General features: G+C 45.6%; 1 protein-coding gene across 1 annotated transcript; it reads right to left on the bottom strand.

The window, feature by feature from the left end:
* LOC308298682 (protein C-ets-1-like) lies at positions 1-17,922 on the bottom strand (the record flags this gene model as incomplete). Its single annotated transcript, XM_080742324.1, has 9 exons — positions 1-48; positions 162-380; positions 1,037-1,155; positions 11,184-11,411; positions 12,626-12,853; positions 14,331-14,408; positions 15,081-15,284; positions 16,476-16,589; positions 17,904-17,922. 9 exons carry the CDS (start codon positions 17,920-17,922, stop codon positions 1-3), a joined length of 1,257 nt encoding a protein of 418 aa, XP_080598450.1.
* Between the last annotated feature and the right edge of the window lie 2,890 nt (positions 17,923-20,812).

The raw sequence follows: 20,812 nt of genomic DNA, 5'->3' as shown, positions 1-20,812 counted from the left end.
CTATAGTGTGTACGTACCTGTTCCTGTGCGGTCTCTGTGCGTACATCCCTATAGTGTGTACGTACCTGTTCCTGTGTGGTCTCTGTGCGTACATCCCTATAGTGTGTACGTACCTGTTCCTGTGTGGTCTCGGTGCGTACATCCCTATAGTGTGTACGTACCTGTTCCTGTGTGGTCTCGGTGCGTACGTCCAGCATGGCGTGCAGCTCGCCGGGCTGGTATCCCAGCAGGCCTTGCAGGTTACAGACGAAGCGGTAGACGTAGCGCTTTCCCGCCGTCTTGTGGATGATGTTCTTGTCGTAGTAGTAGCGCAGGCCGCGAGACAGCTTCTCGTAGTTCATCTTGGGCTTGTTCTTCCTGCGGCCCCACAACAGCGCCACCTGCGGGGCAGTGGCGTCAGTTCATCAAGAGCTAAGGCAGTGGTTCTCAACCTTTTCAGGTCGCGACCCCCAAAACAATCATATTTTAACTGGGTACCCCCCACCCTGACGAGCACTAAGATTTGAGGAATTACATTTTGTATAACACGGTTCTATTGTGAAAATAGCAGATCTACATGCTCACATAGATCGGCTATTTTCAGAATTTCTGCCTCTAATATTTGACAATTTGGCCAATGTTTAATTTGTCATTTTAGAGGTACTAAAATCCTTAAATTGTCACTTTAGAAACATGCATATACTCTCTATACACTTATTTTTCTTTTCAGGTTTCTTACAGATTTTTCTGTATTGTTCTGAGTATATCTCTCTGTTTTTATCTATGAATTCAGTACAAAAGAACACCAAAGTAAACAAGCCATATTGTACTTTCTTGGGTTTAAATCCTCTTAGTAGACCAAGTATCTGAAGTGCACTGTCATGTACCTTTTCCTATGCAAACCTTGAATAGGTCAATCAATCTGTCAGCCTACTGCCCTATTGATAAAAGTCATAAGAGCCCCAAAAATATATGTAAACAGTAAGTACTACCAGTGGTACCTCGTCAGGGTTAGAACAGGTAAATATATTTAAACAGTAAGTACTAACAGTCGTACCTCATCAGGGTCGGTCAGTTTGAACTCCCAGCCGTCGCCCGTCCAGCTGATGCATGATTGACAGCTGCGGTCTGTCAGGAGCTCCAATAGGAACTGCCACAGTTGAATGGGACCACTTCCTGTTTGGACACACACAACCAAAGAGCAGTATTGTGAGACGGGGGTCCGCAGGGGGTCCAAATACATATCATTTAGGGGAGCTGACTTCTCACCAGTGTACTCTAAGGTAAGTATAAAGCTTCTCACCAATGTACCCTAAGGTAAGTATAAAGCTTCTCACCAATGTACCCTAAGGTAGGTAAGTAACCTGACTTGGCCAGATGGTGGCAGAATAGCTATTAGCTATGCTCCACATCCATCTGGAATCGCTCCCATCTAACGGCTGCAGGAGGCGTGTCCATATTTTCAAGTTATTTAGCAGGTTATACTGTGATTGGATGGGGCTGCCTGTCTATCACAGGCACAGGCCAGTCTCAGCGCTACAGTGCTGATAGAGCCCGCCTGTAGCTGCCACTGATTGGTCCGGACTGGGACTTAACGGGATATCAGCTCTCTTTAAGCGATTCCAGATGGTACAAGCAGGCATTCGCACTGCTGCCACCATCTGGCGGTGTCTCACCAGTGTACCCAGGAGAGCAGCAGGTAAGTATAAAGGGTCTCACCAGTGTACACTAGTTAAGGTAAGTATAAAGGGTCTCACCAGTGTACACTAGTTAAGGTAAGTATAAAGGGTCTCACCAGTGTACACTAGTTAAGGTAAGTATAAAGGTTCTCACCAGTGTACACTAGTTAAGGTAAGTATAAAGGTTCTCACCAGTGTACACTAGTTAAGGTAAGTATAAAGGTTCTCACCAGTGTACACTAGTTAAGGTAAGTATAAAGGGTCTCACCAGTGTACCCTAAGGTAAGGTAAGGTAAGTATAAAGGGTCTCACCAGTGTACACTAGTTAAGGTAAGTGTTAGGGGCCCCGGAGCACCTGCTCGTGACCCCAAGGGTGTGGCACCCAGGTCCTTCAAGCCATACTACAATGACCGTGACCACCGCGATGCCCGCCGCAAGGGAGACAACCGCCAGGAGAAGCGCAGAGGATCCGTGGGCTCAGATAGACAGCAGTCACCTGGACCCACTGCCACTGCGGATCGCCAGGCCATGCCCCCACCCCCAACACCCCAACAACAACCTCTGCAGCAGATGCAAGCTCCGGTGGCACAGCTCGGGCCTCACATGGCCTTTTTCCCCATGCAAAACCTACAACCACTCTACCCGGCACCAGCTCCAGCGCCGGCTCCAGCTCAGGCACCCACCACCCCTGTGACCTCTGCACACACGGAGAAGCAAGCAGGGAAGAGGAAGGAGAAACGAAACCACGTTTCTCGCCAGTGAGCTGATGAAGAAATAATGTTATGGCCCAATATATTCTCTGTATGTTAATCAATGAAAAGGGACATACATTTTGCATTTAGTGTGCTAGTACTGTAGATGCATATATACTGCATATATAGAAATGCCTCATTTAAACATAGGCTGTTGATTTCTGATATTCTGTATACTGTATTTCTGCTATACTGTATGTGCATGCAAAAGCTATATAAAAGCTATATACGTGTTTTTTCACTGACATGGGTAAAGGTTAAAAACTGAATGTACTCATAGTTCAGAACATGACATAATGCTTACACTAGCCGCTTCATTGCCTGCACCTGCGAGAAACAGCCTTGGTGTCAGGCTGTATCATAGACTCCCGGACATTCCTGGACCGCGCTAACGAACCGTTATCTCCTTACTGCCAACATGAGATACTGCTTCTTGAGGGAGTAAAGGACAACACGGTGACTTCTAACATGTGAACGGGATGACTCCCCAAATTCACGTGGCCTGGCCTTGGACTGTCTGGCCTTGGACCGTCTCCATTGCGAAACATCGTGCATGTTCGTGCATGTTAGTACATGTACGCGTGCCCATGTGTGTGTGCTAAACCAAAGCTCTGTGTGTGTAATCCTATTGAGATGACGCGACGGGACGGACTATAAAAGGTTGTGTCGCCGTGGCTCGCTTCAGTTCCTTTTTGTCTACTTAGAGAGAGTTTGACTCTGTTTAGTTGAGTACTTCTTTGTTAATTTTCATCGCCAATTTCTGTATTGGTGAGCTTATAATTTGTAACTGTTTTTATTTCACTAAAGCTTTTTTATTCACTTTTGCTTGGTGTCTGTCTGAATTCATTTTCAAGAGGTTACAACTCTTAAGGTTTAGACTTTTTAGCTCCCCTTCGGGGGAGTACACCGCGTCCATGGGAGAGAGGTGTTAGCACCTCAGGGCACTCGAACTTCTGGCTGTGTGGAGCTGAGTTAGACTTTTTGGTAAGAATCAACAAGTGTATTTTCTTAATTTAAAAAGTCTTTTCACCTTCTCAGAAGGCTGACACTGCGCGGGCAGGTGTCAGCTGGGTATGCTTGACAGACAATAAAGTACAAATCCCTAACCCTAACCGGACGGACGATATGTCCACAGTGGGCTCTTTGTACTGAATAAGTCAAGCTGCTTTTCTCCAGGCCCCTGGCAGGAAGCTACAAGGTTGATCAGTTTCACACTTTACATGTCTTTGTGGTTTGTATTCTCCATTCAGACCTATGGTCTACATTTCTACAGTTAAGGTGTTTATCTTGGTCTCTAAAATAAAGTCTGCTGTAGGAAGTAATATATTCAACAGGTTAAAGAGGGTCTCAAAGATAGTTAAATCTTTATACAGAGAAAGTTGTATTTGTACAGTAATAGGTGCATATACAGTAATAGTAGGTTTATACAAATGAGAAAGGTTATAACACCTGTTTGTGTTAACTTAAGGTATAGTGTAGTGTTAGTGACAGTGTTTATTAAAAAGAGATCTGGTAACTTTGTGGGCCTAGCAAACCTATGGAGGGTTCCGGGCGGCTTAGAGGAGTGCTTAAAAAGGTGAAAGGGCATTCAGTAGCTCCAAGCTCATTTACATGGCGTCCCTGGGTGGGCATTGATTGATTATTGATTATTGATTAGTAATTGATTAATTAAATTCGTGTCCACTGCCACATAAAGAATAGCCGAGAGACCCTTGGAGTATGGTTATTTACTACAGAAGTAAAGGATAGTTAATATTATCAAGGCTTAAGTGCTTTTATCCACAAAACTCCCCACAGCGTCGGAGATTTTGAACAGAGTGAAGTGGAGGTCGGTCCGTACAGCCGACGGCCAGTAAATCGGTAAAAACATCTCCATCAGGAACTAGATAAAATAGCAGTTGAGAACATCTAATAATATTATAACAACCTTTGCGACCAACCTAAAAAGTTTCAGGCATGGACTCTGCCTATCCCACCGCCACAGATAACGTTTTTTCGGAAGCGGTTGGCGGGGCAAGGTCTGCCTCACCCACTCCCTTGGCTGGCACCATGGCACCCCCATCGGTGGACTCTTGGGAGGGAGATGTCAACAGCGGTGACTACGACAGTAATGGCGTAATGACCTCAGTAGTCCTGCATAACGGAGGAGCCGCAGCCCGCTACGAATCCAGTGCGGGGGACGCATATCCTGATCACCAAGGGTTGCTGAATTGGAACCCTGGAGCAACGCGAGCTGGCCCTACAGCTCCCCTTCCCTGGCTTTCCAGCCCCACAGGGGCCGGAGGCCTAGAATGGGACCCCTTGACAAACGAAGGGAAACGAGCTAAACCTGAGCGAGAGGGGAGGTTTCCTCCACCGCCTCAGATGCTAGATGCTTTCTCCTGGCGGATCCCAGCCAGGACGCACACCATTACCCCCGAGCGAATGTTGAAGCTCAAGGTTTATACCGAGAGGTTCGAAAGACACATGCCCGAGGGAGAGAGACCTTTTGTGGTGAACCTCACAAATAGGGATCTAGACAATACTGCAGGCATGGCTGCAGCTGTAGCACACGGTGCAGGTCAAGGGTATGACACATGGTGCCGACGCACGGTGGAGGCCCGGCCAAACCGGAAACTAGAGAATGGGGAGATATTGGTATGTGCACCATACCAGCTTTCCCAGAGAAAATATCATGGTATTATCACCATGGTTATGCAAAAAATTACTAGAGGCACCAGTGAGGAACGCCAAAAGTCGATCCTGCTGGCATACTATGGCAAGCTATTTGCACAAGCCTATGACATGCAGATATATAACATAGTCATGACCCTGTTTGGAACGGGTACGTGGGACTATGACCAAGCCCTCAGCATCTGGTGCTTCATGGAGGTGTTTCAAGGCTTGCCTGATGATCGGCTAGAAATAACTCTGCTGATCACGATACCCCCATGGGTCCTGTACACCGACGGGAGCCAGCAAAAGCTCGATGGTAACCGAGCCAAATGGGCATTTATCCTTAAACATAAGGACAAGACCGTGAAATCATCTTCGGGATGGATAGACGGTTCAGCCCAAATGGCCGAGGTAACCGCCATATTGGAGGGAATTATCACAGCTAGGGGAAAGCATGTCCACAAGCTGTTGATAGTAACCGATAGAGACTACGGCTTCCAAGGCGGGGCTGAGAATCTGGAGTCCTGGCTAGCTAGGGACTATGAGACGAGCTCAGGCCGTCCCATGGCCCATGGTGAGCTCTGGGCTCTCATAGTGGAGCAATCCAAAAACATGAGGCTCTCATGGAAATGGATTAAGAGCCACACGGGTGGCGAAGGCATTCACTTCACCGGTAACAGGGAAGTGGATGCCATGGCTCAGCGCAGGCAGCTGGCCAATGCCGTGGGGCTAAAACGACTGCGCCTGGTCCTGCCAAAGGCAGGGGGTAAAGGCAAGGTGGTGGAAGTGCCCGGAGATGAGGCCGACCACATAATCCAGACGATTCATGTGGGCCTTGGTCATGTGGGCAGCCAAAGGTTACTCAGGTACCTACAGACACAGGATCTGCTGATCCCGAAGGCCCGGCAAAGAGCCATCGCAGTGCGTAAGGCCTGCGAGCGCTGTGCCCTGATCAGGGGTACAAAGCCGGAACCTGTACCTGCAGGGCAGGTCGCGGTGCCTATAGCAGGCACGCACTTCTCCGCAGAGGTGTTTGGGCCTATGTCCCAGACAACGCAGAGAGGACACAAACACGGGCTAGTTATCGCTGATAGCGGGCCCGGAACCGTAAGGGTGTACCCTATTAAGACACCCACCGCGGCGATCATTTGCCACTGTATATCCCAATTCCTAAGGGAAGAGAACGGGGTACAGTCCCTGCGAATGGACAATGCGACTTATTTTACGCACACTAGCGTTAAGTCTTTGCTGGAGGATGAGGGTATTCGGATGGAATACTCAGTTCCGTACCATGCTAAGACTAACGGAGTTGCGGAAAAGGCTGTTCACTAAGTGAAAGAACAGATATTTGAGGGAGGCGTGGAGAGCTCAGGGGATGGGCTTTCCTCTCTCCTGCATTTGCACCAGGCGACTTGCCCAGGGAAGGAGGGAAAGAGACGGGTATCTCTTGTCCTTTCTCCACCGGTGAAGCCGTCTGGGTGCTGCGAAAACCCCTGCCAGGAAATCCCAGCAAGAAGCGTGAATTCAAAGACACGGTTGTTGGGGTTCTTGGCCCACATAGGATTAGGTTGGAGAACTCGGGAATAGTGCATATAGACCAAGTTCGCAAGACCAGGTGAGCACTGAGAAATGGCCGAAGCTTCGGGTTGTAAACCCCTAGTTAGGAATGGAGAGGTTACGCCAGGCATGGGGCAGGTAACTGTTGGTTCTCGTAAGGAGATGCCCTTTGCCTTGGAGTGTGCCAGACATGAAGTGTTGATCTGTGTAGCGCCAGGACGGTCCCCGCCAATCGGGGACAGTGGAGTTGGAAAGAGTGCCAGCGCCGGTTAGGCGTATCCGATGGTGTGGTGAAGTTGGCCAGGGAAGGCTTCATGCAAGCCTCTCCTTCGCCCTGGTGGCGAGGCCTTCACCTTTGGGCCCAAGGAGGGGCCCAGGGGATGTTGAGCATTGGTTTGCCCGCGGTGCTACGTCCTGTATGGACTGTGCATCGTCCTGGCAGCCTATCCTGTTATGACCACTGAAGCTGTGGTCAGATGTTCTTGCTCATGGTTGGGCATTGCCCTAGCCGAATGCAAATGCCAGAGGGGGTGTTAGGGGTCCTGACTGTGACCCCAAGAATATGGCCCCCTGTCCTTTGAAATCATATGCACTATATGTACTGCATAGAAGGAGAATCATTGCAGGTGTGCTCAAATGGGCTATACCCTGTTTGATGTTACTGGGATGGCTTATCTTGTTCTCAGTACTGTACCGCCTGGGCCTCTTAGGGGGCGTGGGCAGAGCTCTCTAGGACATGCCGAAAATGGATGTGTACAAAGAGAGGAGGAGCTCAGAGGGAGGGGCGTCCCCTCCCATAGAGGAGGAGTTATGGCCTGAGGAGCTGCATTAAAGGAGCCCCTCAGGCTAGCTCTGGACATAACTCCCATTGGCTGTTATATGGACGTTGCTCAGGCACTTGATATTCTTCGTGAAGAATTTAAACCCATCTACGACCTAGCCATGGCCGGCGAGAGACAAGAGCAGATCATCAGCCTGGATGACATGGACGATGACACTCTTCTTGCTATGGATCCTGCGGAGAATGACTTACTTTCCGAGGGCCAACCGGAGGAGGACCGGAGTGGAGCAACCACTCCGGCTCCAATGGATGAACACTCTGAGCCCTCTGGATTCGAAGGAGGGGCAGTCTGGAGAGTAGTAATTCCTCCTCCTGCCGATACCAACTCAGACGACGAGGAGGCTGAGATGCCCAGAATGCAGCTGTATAATACTAAAGGTGCTAAAATCACCGATGACAGCCTGAAAATCCCCCAGGTTTGGGAAGACATCGTGGGCATCCGCAGAGGGCATATGTCCAACAAGGAGCCGTTCCTGACACCCACCTGGGAGACCTACGTGCTGCTGAAAACTGTTTCCATCAAGCGGTCGGTGATCTACAGCCGCTTGGTGGGAAACAACTGGCGCTCCATCGTTCCTGTGTGCATGACCACCTACAGGGTCATGCAAAACAACCTACGCTACCAGTCCGGCAAAGTGTGGGCTACTATCGAGACCCAGGCAGCAGGGCGAAACCGCTTCGGCATCCTGGAAGCCATCTTGGGCCCCAGGATGATCCGGGGAAAGTGGGAGAAGAATTCCCAGGGAATTCGAGATATTACTCGAGACTCCAAAGTGTGGCCATCCGATGATGCTGTGGCTGCACTTGAGAAGAACCATGGTGCCAGAGGGGGTGTTAGGGGCCCCGGAGCACCTGCTCGTGACCCCAAGGGTGTGGCACCCAGGTCCTTCAAGCCATACTACAATGACCGTGACCACCGCGATGCCCGCCGCAAGGGAGACAACCGCCAGGAGAAGCGCAGAGGATCCGTGGGCTCAGATAGACAGCAGTCACCTGGACCCACTGCCACTGCGGATCGCCAGGCCATGCCCCCACCCCCAACACCCCAACAACAACCTCTGCAGCAGATGCAAGCTCCGGTGGCACAGCTCGGGCCTCACATGGCCTTTTTCCCCATGCAAAACCTACAACCACTCTACCCGGCACCAGCTCCAGCGCCGGCTCCAGCTCAGGCACCCACCACCCCTGTGACCTCTGCACACACGGAGAAGCAAGCAGGGAAGAGGAAGGAGAAACGAAACCACGTTTCTCGCCAGTGAGCTGATGAAGAAATAATGTTATGGCCCAATATATTCTCTGTATGTTAATCAATGAAAAGGGTCATACATTTTGCATTTAGTGTGCTAGTACTGTAGATGCATATATACTGCATATATAGAAATGCCTCATTTAAACATAGGCTGTTGATTTCTGATATTCTGTATACTGTATTTCTGCTATACTGTATGTGCATGCAAAAGCTACGTATATACGTGTTTTTTCACTGACATGGGTAAAGGTTAAAAACTGAATGTACTCATAGTTCAGAACATGACATAATGCTTACACTAGCCGCTTCATTGCCTGCACCTGCGAGAAACAGCCTTGGTGTCAGGCTGTATCATAGACTCCCGGACATTCCTGGACCGCGCTAACGAACCGTTATCTCCTTACTGCCAACATGAGATACTGCTTCTTGAGGGAGTAAAGGACAACACGGTGACTTCTAACATGTGAACGGGATGACTCCCCAAATTCACGTGGCCTGGCCTTGGACTGTCTGGCCTTGGACCGTCTCCATTGCGAAACATCGTGCATGTTCGTGCATGTTAGTACATGTACGCGTGCCCATGTGTGTGTGCTAAACCAAAGCTCTGTGTGTGTAATCCTATTGAGATGACGCGACGGGACGGACTATAAAAGGTTGTGTCGCCGTGGCTCGCTTCAGTTCCTTTTTGTCTACTTAGAGAGAGTTTGACTCTGTTTAGTTGAGTACTTCTTTGTTAATTTTCATCGCCAATTTCTGTATTGGTGAGCTTATAATTTGTAACTGTTTTTATTTCACTAAAGCTTTTTTATTCACTTTTGCTTGGTGTCTGTCTGAATTCATTTTCAAGAGGTTACAACTCTTAAGGTTTAGACTTTTTAGCTCCCCTTTGGGGGAGTACACCGCGTCCATGGGAGAGAGGTGTTAGCACCTCAGGGCACTCGAACTTCTGGCTGTGTGGAGCTGAGTTAGACTTTTTGGTAAGAATCAACAAGTGTATTTTCTTAATTTAAAAAGTCTTTTCACCTTCTCAGAAGGCTGACACTGCGCGGGCAGGTGTCAGCTGGGTATGCTTGACAGACAATAAAGTACAAATCCCTAACCCTAACCGGACGGACGATATGTCCACAGTGGGCTCTTTGTACTGAATAAGTCAAGCTGCTTTTCTCCAGGCCCCTGGCAGGAAGCTACAAGGTTGATCAGTTTCACACTTTACATGTCTTTGTGGTTTGCATTCTCCATTCAGACCTATGGTCTACATTTCTACAGTTAAGGTGTTTATCTTGGTCTCTAAAATAAAGTCTGCTGTAGGAAGTAATATATTCAACAGGTTAAAGAGGGTCTCAAAGATAGTTAAATCTTTATACAGAGAAAGTTGTATTTGTACAGTAATAGGTGCATATACAGTAATAGTAGGTTTATACAAATGAGAAAGGTTATAACACCTGTTTGTGTTAACTTAAGGTATAGTGTAGTGTTAGTGACAGTGTTTATTAAAAAGAGATCTGGTAACTTTGTGGGCCTAGCAAACCTATGGAGGGTTCCGGGCGGCTTAGAGGAGTGCTTAAAAAGGTGAAAGGGCATTCAGTAGCTCCAAGCTCATTTACAGTAAGTATAAAGGTTCTCACCAGTGTACACTAGTTAAGGTAAGTATAAAGGGTTCTCACCAGTGTACACTAGTTAAGGTAAGTATAAAGGGTTCTCACCAGTGTACACTAGTTAAGGTAAGTCTAAAGGGTATCACCAGTGTACACTAGTTAAGGTAAGTATAAAGGTTCTCACCAGTGTACACTAGTTAAGGTAAGTATAAAGGTTCTCACCAGTGTACACTAGTTAAGGTAAGTATAAAGGGTCTCACCAGTGTACACTAGTTAAGGTAAGTATAAAGGTTCTCACCAGTGTACACTAGTTAAGGTAAGTATAAAGGGTCTCACCAGTGTACACTAGTTAAGGTAAGTATAAAGGGTCTCACCAGTGTACACTAGTTAAGGTAAGTATAAAGGTTCTCACCAGTGTACACTAGTTAAGGTAAGTATAAAGGGTCTCACCAGTATACACTAGTTAAGGTAAGTATAAAGGGTCTCACCAGTGTACACTAGTTAAGGTAAGTATAAAGGGTCTCACCAGTGTACACTAGTTAAGGTAAGTATAAAGGGTCTCACCAGTGTACACTAGTTAAGGTAAGTATAAAGGGTCTCACCAGTGTACACTAGTTAAGGTAAGTATAAAGGGTCTCACCAGTGTACACTAGTTAAGGTAAGTATAAAGGGGCTCACCAGTGTACACTAGTTAAGGTAAGTATAAGGGTTCTCACCAGTGTACCCTAAGGTAAGGTAAGGTAAGTATAAAGGTTCTCACCAGTGTACACTAGTTAAGGTAAGTATAAAGGGTCTCACCAGTGCACACTAGTTAAGGTAAGTATAAAGGGTTCTCACCAGTGTACACTAGTTAAGGTAAGTATAAAGGGTTCTCACCAGTGTACCCGGCCAGGATGGCAGCAGGTATGACGGCTCTGCTCATGTCCGTCTGGCTGCCCACAAACTCTTTGAAACTGCGGTGCTGCTGATGATGCTGAGGAGGGGGGAAGCGGAACGGACTCTCCTCCCCCAGCGCCGCCGCCCCGCCCGGCTCCGCCTCCTGCAGCGATCCGTTCCAGGATACTGAGTCGTCCTCGTAGTGCAGGGCCTCCTCTGAGTCTGTCTCTGCAGGTCAGAGGTCGACATCACACAAACAGGAAGCGCAACAGTTAACCCATTAAAACCCTGAGAAAGCATAATTTTAGACTGAGCTAAAAAGCACAATTTTTTACCTTACGCTGTAAAAGAATAGCGGATATACAAGCTTGTAGATCTACTATTTTTGAAAAAGAGCTGATCTACAAGCTCACAACGCAGCTCGCAACACAGCGCAAAGTGACACGTTGTGCGCTTGTAGAGCTGCTTATTTTCACTAGTTTGGTAGCCTGGGTAGCAGCCAGCTACGCTACGTTCTGTGGATTTGTTTTGTCTCTCCACATCTCAGTCTGGAAAGCTTCCTATCTCCAAGGGGAGGTGGGACATAGAAAGCGGCTGGAACTCATCCGCGGCTTCCGATTGGTCTGTGGTGCGGGGCGGGACAAATACACCAGTGTGTATTGGCTGGCTGATGACGTAGCTACCCTAACCCTACTCTGATTTGTTGGAACAACAACCAATCAGCAACGACATCGCCTACGTCACAAGTGACGTTCGGAAATACGAGTCAACCAGGGCCATAGTTCCGCCGATTTAAAATGATTCTAATACGGAACTAAAACTTCCTATAGTTGGCCGCTAGTTGCGCTGTTTTCCCCCCCAGCCGGTCGCAAAAAGAATTGTTCTCCATTGGACCCCATTCATTTTCCCCTTTCGTTTTCTAACCTTAATTAACATTTTCATAAATACTTTATGGTTCCTATCGCTAGTTAAAAATTGCCTTTCAATCACCATGATATGCGTTTTGTGAAAATACGGTCCCATTTATGTTAAAATTGATGATAAAGTTGCGGGGGGCGTGGCCAACTAAGCTGATACCAGCCGGCCGTGTTCTTCTTCGTGTGCTGTATTTCGGGAGGCTCTGACCACATTCTCCCATGTATCTCTGCGGTTGCACGTGCATTTCAATCTATGATGGCGACACCCATGCCAAGGACCCAAAATACTTCATTTGCACTGCATAGAAACCAATGGCTTCGCACTGTGCATATATTTTACGGTCTATGGAGTCATGTCCAGACTGAGAAGCGAAGTGACAAAACCAAATCACTGAACATAGCGTAGCAGGCTGGTACCCAGGCTACTAATTTGGGTCCCCGCGGGAAAATCATCTAATCTCTCTTACGGGTCTCGACCTGAAAAGTCTGGGAACCACTGGTGTGTATATGCTATACGAGTCATACCTCCAGCGGCCCCCAGGTGGTGCAGTAGAGTCACAGCGGGGTCTCCCTGCAGTCTGAGCAGATGGTAGTGCTGGTCAGGAGGACGCAGGGCGGACACGGGTTCCAGGCTGTGCAGCTGGACAGCGCCCCCCTCTGGCTGGAGGCTGTAGCTCTGTCTGTCTGGACTGTGCAGGCTGTATGTCTGTCGGTCTGGACAGGCATGGTGCTGCTGGTAGTCTGACTCACTGTCTGCAGGAGAATACACAGATTTTGTCAGTTATGCGGTGGAAGATGTACTCTAGAGTTTAACTCAAAGAGGTGGTGCCATATTTTAGTATGTTTTCTGTTTTGTATGTGTCTATGGAGTTAACATTACTCTAATAGACCCCCAGGTGTGACTATTAATGTGTAAATTTGCCTTCCCTGTGTATTTTTGGTTACTTCCTGAAAGCTGAAAGCCTCTGAGTCAAAAGGCCCAATTGAAAAACACAGATAAATGCGGGTGCAATCGGCCAAAATGGGTTTCCTCAGACGGGTGGCTGGTACCTCCCTTAGAGATAGGGTGAGAAGTTCAGTCACCCGAGAGAGACTTGGAGTAGAACCGCTGCTCCTACACTTGGAAAGGAGTCAGCTTAGGTGGTTGGGGCATCTAGTACGGATGCCCCCCGAGCGCCTTCTAGGAAGGGCCTCGATGCGCGTCCCACTGGGAGGAGACCCCGTGGCAGACCAAAGACCAGATGGAAGGATTATATCTCCAAACTGGCTTGGGAACGCCTCGGTATACTCCCTGAGGGAGTGGAGGAAGTTGCTCGGGATAAGGAAATCTGGAGGTCTCAGTTGGAACTGTTACCCCCGCGACACGATTCCGGATAAGCGGTTGAAGATGGATGGATGGATGGAAACTCATCCCCTCCCCTTTTACCATACAGCCAACAGTGTGGCTAACTTCAGCTGGGTCACCACCCACCTGACAACCAGGCATACTTAATGAATTGGTGGGTATGGCCACATATAAACATCATTTTTACATTTTCTGTACACTTTTTTGGAAAAAGATCTTTCCCCCCTATAAGATAATAGAGTAACGAAGTCATGACGTCACTCGCTCATCCCCCAGTTCACAGAAGTAATTTCTCTATGGAGAATAACATTGAATCATCTTAAAATCGTCTCATATAAGCATTGTGGTCCGAAAATAAACAAACGGTCTCCTCAATATTGTTGGGGAGATGTCTCTGCATGGTTTATGATAGTCAGTCACTCATATTTGATACAGTCTGTTTCTGGTGAAAACGTAACTAATTGGGCGACAGTAACATTAGTGTTTTCTCACCATCAGTTGATTCTTCATATCCATATGAGTCAAACCGCGGAGATCATTTTTTATGTTTGGAACACAGTTCTTATATGACGCGATATGAAAAAGGTCTGTGGGAATTCAGAATGGGGGGAAAAACAGGAACCAGGTAGGATGTTAAATGACCGTCAAATGTTGTTACTCTATACCTGATAATCATATTAAGGGGGAAAAAATCATGGCACCCCATCTTCAGACATTCTCAATCTTATCTTCATAAAATTGGTCCTCTCACATCTTACTGTGTGTTACCTTTGTTTATGTGAGTGTGGTGACAGTAGAATGCTTTACCTTTGTTTATGTGAGTGTGGTGACAGTAGAATGCTTTACCTTTGTTTATGTGAGTGTGGTGACAGTAGAATGTGTTACCTTTGTTTATGTGAGTGTGGTGACAGTACGTCGACAGTGAACACAGGGTCAGCGATGAACCAGTGTCATATTCACACTCTGAAGAAAAACACACACAAAGACAATATGCACGTCATTATTTCGAGTGCCGCACTGCAAACTTGTAGATCGTTTTGTGCAAGTATATATTTTTAAAGCAAACTTTTGTAAATCTTTGCTTCTGGTGGGGGGTCCCTGGAACATAAGATTTTGAGATGGGTGTCTGCGGCCAAATACATACGTATATAATTCTAGGTGTCCTCAACATTAACAACTTTGAGCACCACAGATAAAGAAACATACGTTTTCAGAAAACCATTAGGATTTAGAAGACATTTTTAGGTATTTTCCAATAGGAACCACTTTAGACATGAACGCAAATCTGTGTCACTTGAACAACTTTAACCATAACTACTAAAAAAATAGTTAAAGTAATAAGAATCACTTTAACGCGAGTGCCGCACTGCGAGCTTGTAGATCTGCTATTATTCTTCTAAACCAGTGGTTCTCAAACATTTTCATGTGAAGGTCCCCCAAAATGATGGCCACGGACCCCCAACTCAAAATAATTAGTTCCAGGGACCCCCCAGAAGCAAAATTTGAGTTGCACATGTTGGCTTAAAAAATACATTTTCATTTCATTTTCACAACTTTTAAAACATCTTCAAGCTCACAGCGCGGTGCCGCCCTGTGAGCCCCCCCCCCCCCCCCCCCCCTTGTGACGCCCCTGACCTCTCCTCATGGTGTCCAGGTGCTCCCAGAGGATCTCTCCGGCCGTGCAGTCGGAGGTGAGCTCCAGGAAGGCGGGTCGGTCCAGGGAGCACAGCTCGCTGCCCTGCAGGCCCCGCAGGTCCGGGCCCAGGCTCTGCAGGCCGAACTCCGCCTGGCACCAGTCCAGCCAGTGGCTCACCTCCCACTCTGACCACTGGATAGGGTCTGCAGAACAATAAGAACAAAGTTCTGACCACTGGTTAGGGTCTGCATGCAGGAGAACAACAAGAACAAAGTTCTGACCACTGTATTTATTAGAGGTTTTGCATAGGAAAAGGTACAGTTTCATGACAGTACAGTTCACTGGTACACGGTCAACTCAGTGCGATTTTCCGACCGGCAAAAGAACCGTTTCAGGTTCTTTCTCCCGCCTATAGGATGAACCAGAGGTGAGTTTTTCCACGAGAACCGGTGGAAGAGTATGTCAATTATGATTGACATAATGTGCACTTTATTATTGTTTTATGTGCTCCGAAATTCGCTCCAATATTCAACCGACAAAACGCAGCAGTGTGCTGTGTTTTAAGGTTAGGGCTGGTATTAGTTAGGTACAGTACCTTGCGGGAAGTGCTTTGTGCTTCTCTCCTGGGTTAGGGATTAGGGGTAGGGGTTAGGGATTAGGGGTAGGGGTTAGGGATTAGGGGTAGGGGTTAGGGATTAGGGGTAGGGGTTAGGGATTAGGGGTAGGGGTTAGGGACAATGGCCGGGTTTCCCAAAGCGATTTTAGCCCTTTGTAGGTCACGCATGGTCGTAGAGACCAAACCCTGACCGTCATGTTCCCGTGTTCACATGGGTTCGGGCAGAGCGACTTATTTAGCCCCCTACAACTACACCAACATTCAGATTTCACAAACAAAGTGCTTAATAAAGTCTCACTCCTGTCTAAATACGATACGGGATTCTATAATAATTACCTGTATCTTCTGTGTTCTTTAATATGACGCCTTTTTATTCGATCGTCCGATCGATCCATAGATGGGGGTTGGTGCACATGACGAACACCAGGAAATACAAGGAAACAGAAAACGATCGGATAAAAAGGCTTCTTATTTATGAACACAGAGTATACAGGTAATTATAGAATCCCGTATCGTATTTAGACAGGAGTGAGACTTTATTAAGCACTTTGTTTGTGAAATCTGAATGTTGGTGTAGTTGTAGGGGGCTAAATAAGTCGCTCTGCCCGAACCCATGTAAACACGGGAACATGACGGTCGGGGCTTGGTCTCTACGACCATGCGTGAGCTACGATGGGATAAAATCACTTTGGGAAACCCGGCTAATGTTAGGTACCTTGAGGGAAGTGTTTAGTGCTTATCTCCTGGGGTAGGGGTTAGGGTAGGGTTTAGGGGTTACCTTGAGGGAAGTGCTTGGTGCTTCTCTCCTGGGCGAAGCCTGCAAACGTAGCGCTGACCGCCTGACTCAATACCTCCTTACTGGTGGGGGTCAATGGGGGCACGTCCAGGGGGTCTGGAGACATGTGCACACACGCGCACGCACACACACGCATGAGTACTTTTATATTTGATACATACAATACCTTTGAGTATGCAGATATATGACAATGTAAACGTTATCATGAGGTTAACACCAACATGGTGAATATAAAACAGCTTTGTCCACCCCACATATACCATAACCATGAACTCATTTAAATTAACAATAACAACGTATCTGTGGTCACTTTACATTTCAACCACTTCAATGATTATTTTATACTTTGGCAGTTTAAAACAGCAGATAAGCTCACAGCGCGGCACCGAGTGCTGATCATCAATAAGTCCCGTCTACAATAGCCGATCTACAAGCTCACTAGTTGATCAACAACTGCAGTTTGGGAGCAATTTTAGATCTGCTATTTTGCAAAGAGTTTGACACATTTTGAGGACAATGTGAAACAGGATATTCTTATAATGATCACTTGTACTTTTGGTATTTTAGGTATAATTTGTTGCTGATACCTTTTACTCAAGTAAAAAAAAGAAAAAAAATACATTCTGAAAATCTCTGCAGATCTACAAGCTCATAACACGTTGCAATTGTGAGCTTGTAGATCGGCTGTTCTCAGCATGCAACCAAGTGTAAAATCAGCCATTGCGACGCCATCCAAAAATCGATAGTAGATGTAGATGTAGTCGACTAAAACCGTATGCCGTTTAGTCGACTAAAACTAAAACGTGACTGAAACAAAAAATACATTTATTAAAAGACTACAACTAAATATATACGGTTGTGCTCAAAATTATTCAACCCCCCTCAGCAAATCTGCATGGTTTATTGGCTAAATTCACAAACTGACAACTGAATGAAATAAATAAATCATAAAAGAACAATTAAATAGCTCAACAAAAGTAAAATGTGTTTTGCTAAATGCCACTTTCACTTTCAATTATTCAACTCTTAATTACACCTGAAAACATCTGTAATCAACTGCAATCGACTAATCAAGGGCTTAAATAATCAATCAATGCAATCTGGCCTGACTAGAAGTTTGTTGACTTGTTGACTGTGATTAGAGCAGTTAGAAACATGGCTAAGTTTAAGGAATGGTCAGAAAGGTTCAGAGAAGAGATTATTGCTTTGTACAAAAAAAGAAAACAATATAAAACAATTGAAAGACACTGAATGTTCCAAAAAGTACAGTTTTGAGCATAGTTCACACGTTCTAAGTCAAAGGAACAGTGGCTACACTAATGAACACATTTGTCAGAGGAGGTTGAATCATTTCGATCAAAGATCCGCTGTCAAAATCAACACTGGTGAAAACGAAAGCAGGCTCATTACCGTAGGTGTTCCACTCCATGACGGACGGGCTGTGCAGACGAGAGGGGATCAAAGCGGATAAGAAATGACCCCCACCACGGGGAGGGGAGACCCTTTAGTATGAGGGGAGGGGACAGGACAGTGATTGACAGGTGCCAATCATGTGGTGAAGGGGCTGGGCATGGGGGCATTAAAGAGCATAATTATGCGTGCGTTTTAGGAGAGGGAGGGGGTGCGATGGAGAGTGACACTCTGTCCATTAAGCCCTGGAAAGCACCTGTGTGTCATTTTAGATTTGAGCAAAGTAGCTGCCCTGAGAGCTTGTAGATCTGCTATTTTTGGACAAATCGTGAACATTATTTTGGGCAAATCTTTTAATGCTTTGAGTATTTCACTTTCAAAAGATTTAAAATTTTGTATTGTATTCAAAATAAAATAAAAATATAGCATGTGGGGGGGGCCTCGGGGGTAGAGAAACCGTCATTAGTCGACAAACATTTTTCATCACCAATAATCCTGTTGATTCGCTCCTCTTGAAAGCTGTCACACATTCACGTTTCATGACATAAATATGAAAAGTGAAGGAAAAAAAGTTTCAAAACAAGTTTCTTTAATATTCACATTGTAAATCAAATAAACAATGGAAAACACTTCAATAAATATGTTGAAATAAACCGGGGAATCGTCCAGAGTGAAGTACCGCTAGTCTCGTGTAGCCAGACAACAATTCCGCAATCTCTGAATTCTATATAGAGTCTGGAACTACAGCTCCTGAAATCTGAGTAATGGAAGCTGGCATTTTCCGATCTACAAGCTCACAGCGTGTGAGCTTGTATATCTGCTATTTTTCAATAGTTAAACCCCATTTAGGCCTAGAATTATTGAATGCTTTAACCAGTGAAAAATAGCAGATATACAAGCTCACAGTGCGGCACTCGGTGCCGCGCTGTGAGCTTGTATATCTGCTATTTTTGGAAAAAGTTGTGAAAATGTGTGCAAAGCTTTGAATATATGTATTTTCAAAGCGAACGTTTCTACGTTTGTAACTCAAATTTTGCTTCTGGGTGGTCCCTGGAACGAAATATTTTGAGATGCGGGTCCTTGGCCAAATAAATATAATTTTGGGGGTCCTTCACATGAAAAGGTTTGAGAACCACTGACATAGTAGTCTCTCAAGAACAGACTAACTGAGCTCCAGTTACGGTAAGTGAAAAGGACCTTTTCTTTGACGATGGCTGGCCAGATTGCTGACACAGAAACATAGGTTTCGCGCTGTGAGCTTGTATATCTGTTATTTTTTTATATTTAAAGCATAAAATATTGCGTAATAATAATCAGGCCTAAATGGGTTAAAGCATAAAATTAGGATGTATGCCAGTAGTGAAAAGTAACTGAGTTTTTGACCCCATGAGAACGCACAATGGAACAAATAAACCGTTATGAGTGTATTTGGTATACTGTAGGTCCCGATAATGTGAAATACATCAATGTTTATGATTTTTTAAGCCCACGTGGTTATGCTAAATAAAACAACAAGTGCAACCTGATATTTAACGACTGTTGTCATTTCGAGTTGAATTATATTAAAGAAGGAAATGTACTTTTACACACCATTCACATTGTTCGAGAGGGATCCATGTGTAAAGCCTCCACACTCGCTGCGGTCTCGGGGCATCTCCCATCTCAAGTCTCAACAAAAGGAAATATGTATACTGTATATTTAAATGCAGCAGTGGCTTAGGGGTAGAGTTGCCGTTTTAGAACACAGAGGGTTCCCAGTTCGATCCCTGGGCTCCCCCAGAGTTAGTGTTGAAGAGTCCTTGAGCAAGATCTGAACCCCTAACTGCTCCTGATGAGCAGGTTGGTGCCTTGCATGCTTTCCTCTGCCATCGGTGAATGAATGTGTGTGTGAATGGGTGAATGTAATGAATGTGTGTGTGAATGGGTGAATGTAATGCACAATCTCTGTAAATCGCCTTGGATAAAGGCGCTATATAAATATATAAAATAAAATAGAATACAGTTAATGACCAACTTAGTTTTCTTTTTTTTACAACAAGGGTTTATATTTTAGATTGTAATAAGAGAAAAGATAAGATGAGTGTTTCTATTGTTTTAGCGATTTTAATGACTTAGATTTCAGTGGGTGGGGGCATGCAGGCATGTGGCTAAATATGTCTTTTTAGACACAATAAGCTGGCGATTTCTTCATTACAATTTACAGAAACACTACTAGGCCCCATAAGTCACATGTGACCATGAAAGATTGCAATGCATCTTGGGAATGTTTAAAACCCTGCAAGGCCCAGCGTTGCTTTTTGGCAACATGTTTTAAATCATTTAAAAAAAAATGTTATAATTAGTTTTCCTGTTATTTTTTTACATTAACATCACCATTAAATCCTATTGTTTAGTATTACAATGCCATTGGCCACGATATTTGCATATAAATATAAATACCCCCCACAGAGACTGACATTCACACCTCCATGAGAAGTTGAAATTCCAGCGTCTGGACGAACAACATCTCACTTTTTAACTGAAGCTATTCCTCACTAAAACAGAAATGTCTGTAATAATTTTTTTCGTGATCATTAGAATGTCTAGAACACGTGCATATGTTAATATTGTGAAAAATATCCCCAAAATGCAAATTAGAGCATGATTTATGATTTATGGCTATAAAATCTTACAAAAACATTATTAATTTTTTAAAATGACATTTTCCTGTAATTAGGACTCCTACAACACCATTTGATTTTTTTTTATTTTATTTTGGCCAGTAGAAATTAATTCGGGCCTTGCAGGGTTAAAAAATACATATTTAGCCACTTGTACGCATGCTTGTAAGCTATGGGGCTCAGGGGTAGAGAAACCGTTATTAGAGCACGAAGGGTTACCGAAGGGTTCCCAGTTCGAATCCGGGCTCC

This window comes from Nannobrachium achirus (assembly GCF_963921795.1).
Source record: "Nannobrachium achirus genome assembly, chromosome: 14".
Taxonomy (NCBI): Eukaryota; Metazoa; Chordata; class Actinopteri; order Myctophiformes; family Myctophidae; genus Nannobrachium; species Nannobrachium achirus.
The sequence above is the reverse complement of the archived record's forward strand: the minus strand, read 5'-3'. Positions and strand labels throughout refer to the sequence as shown.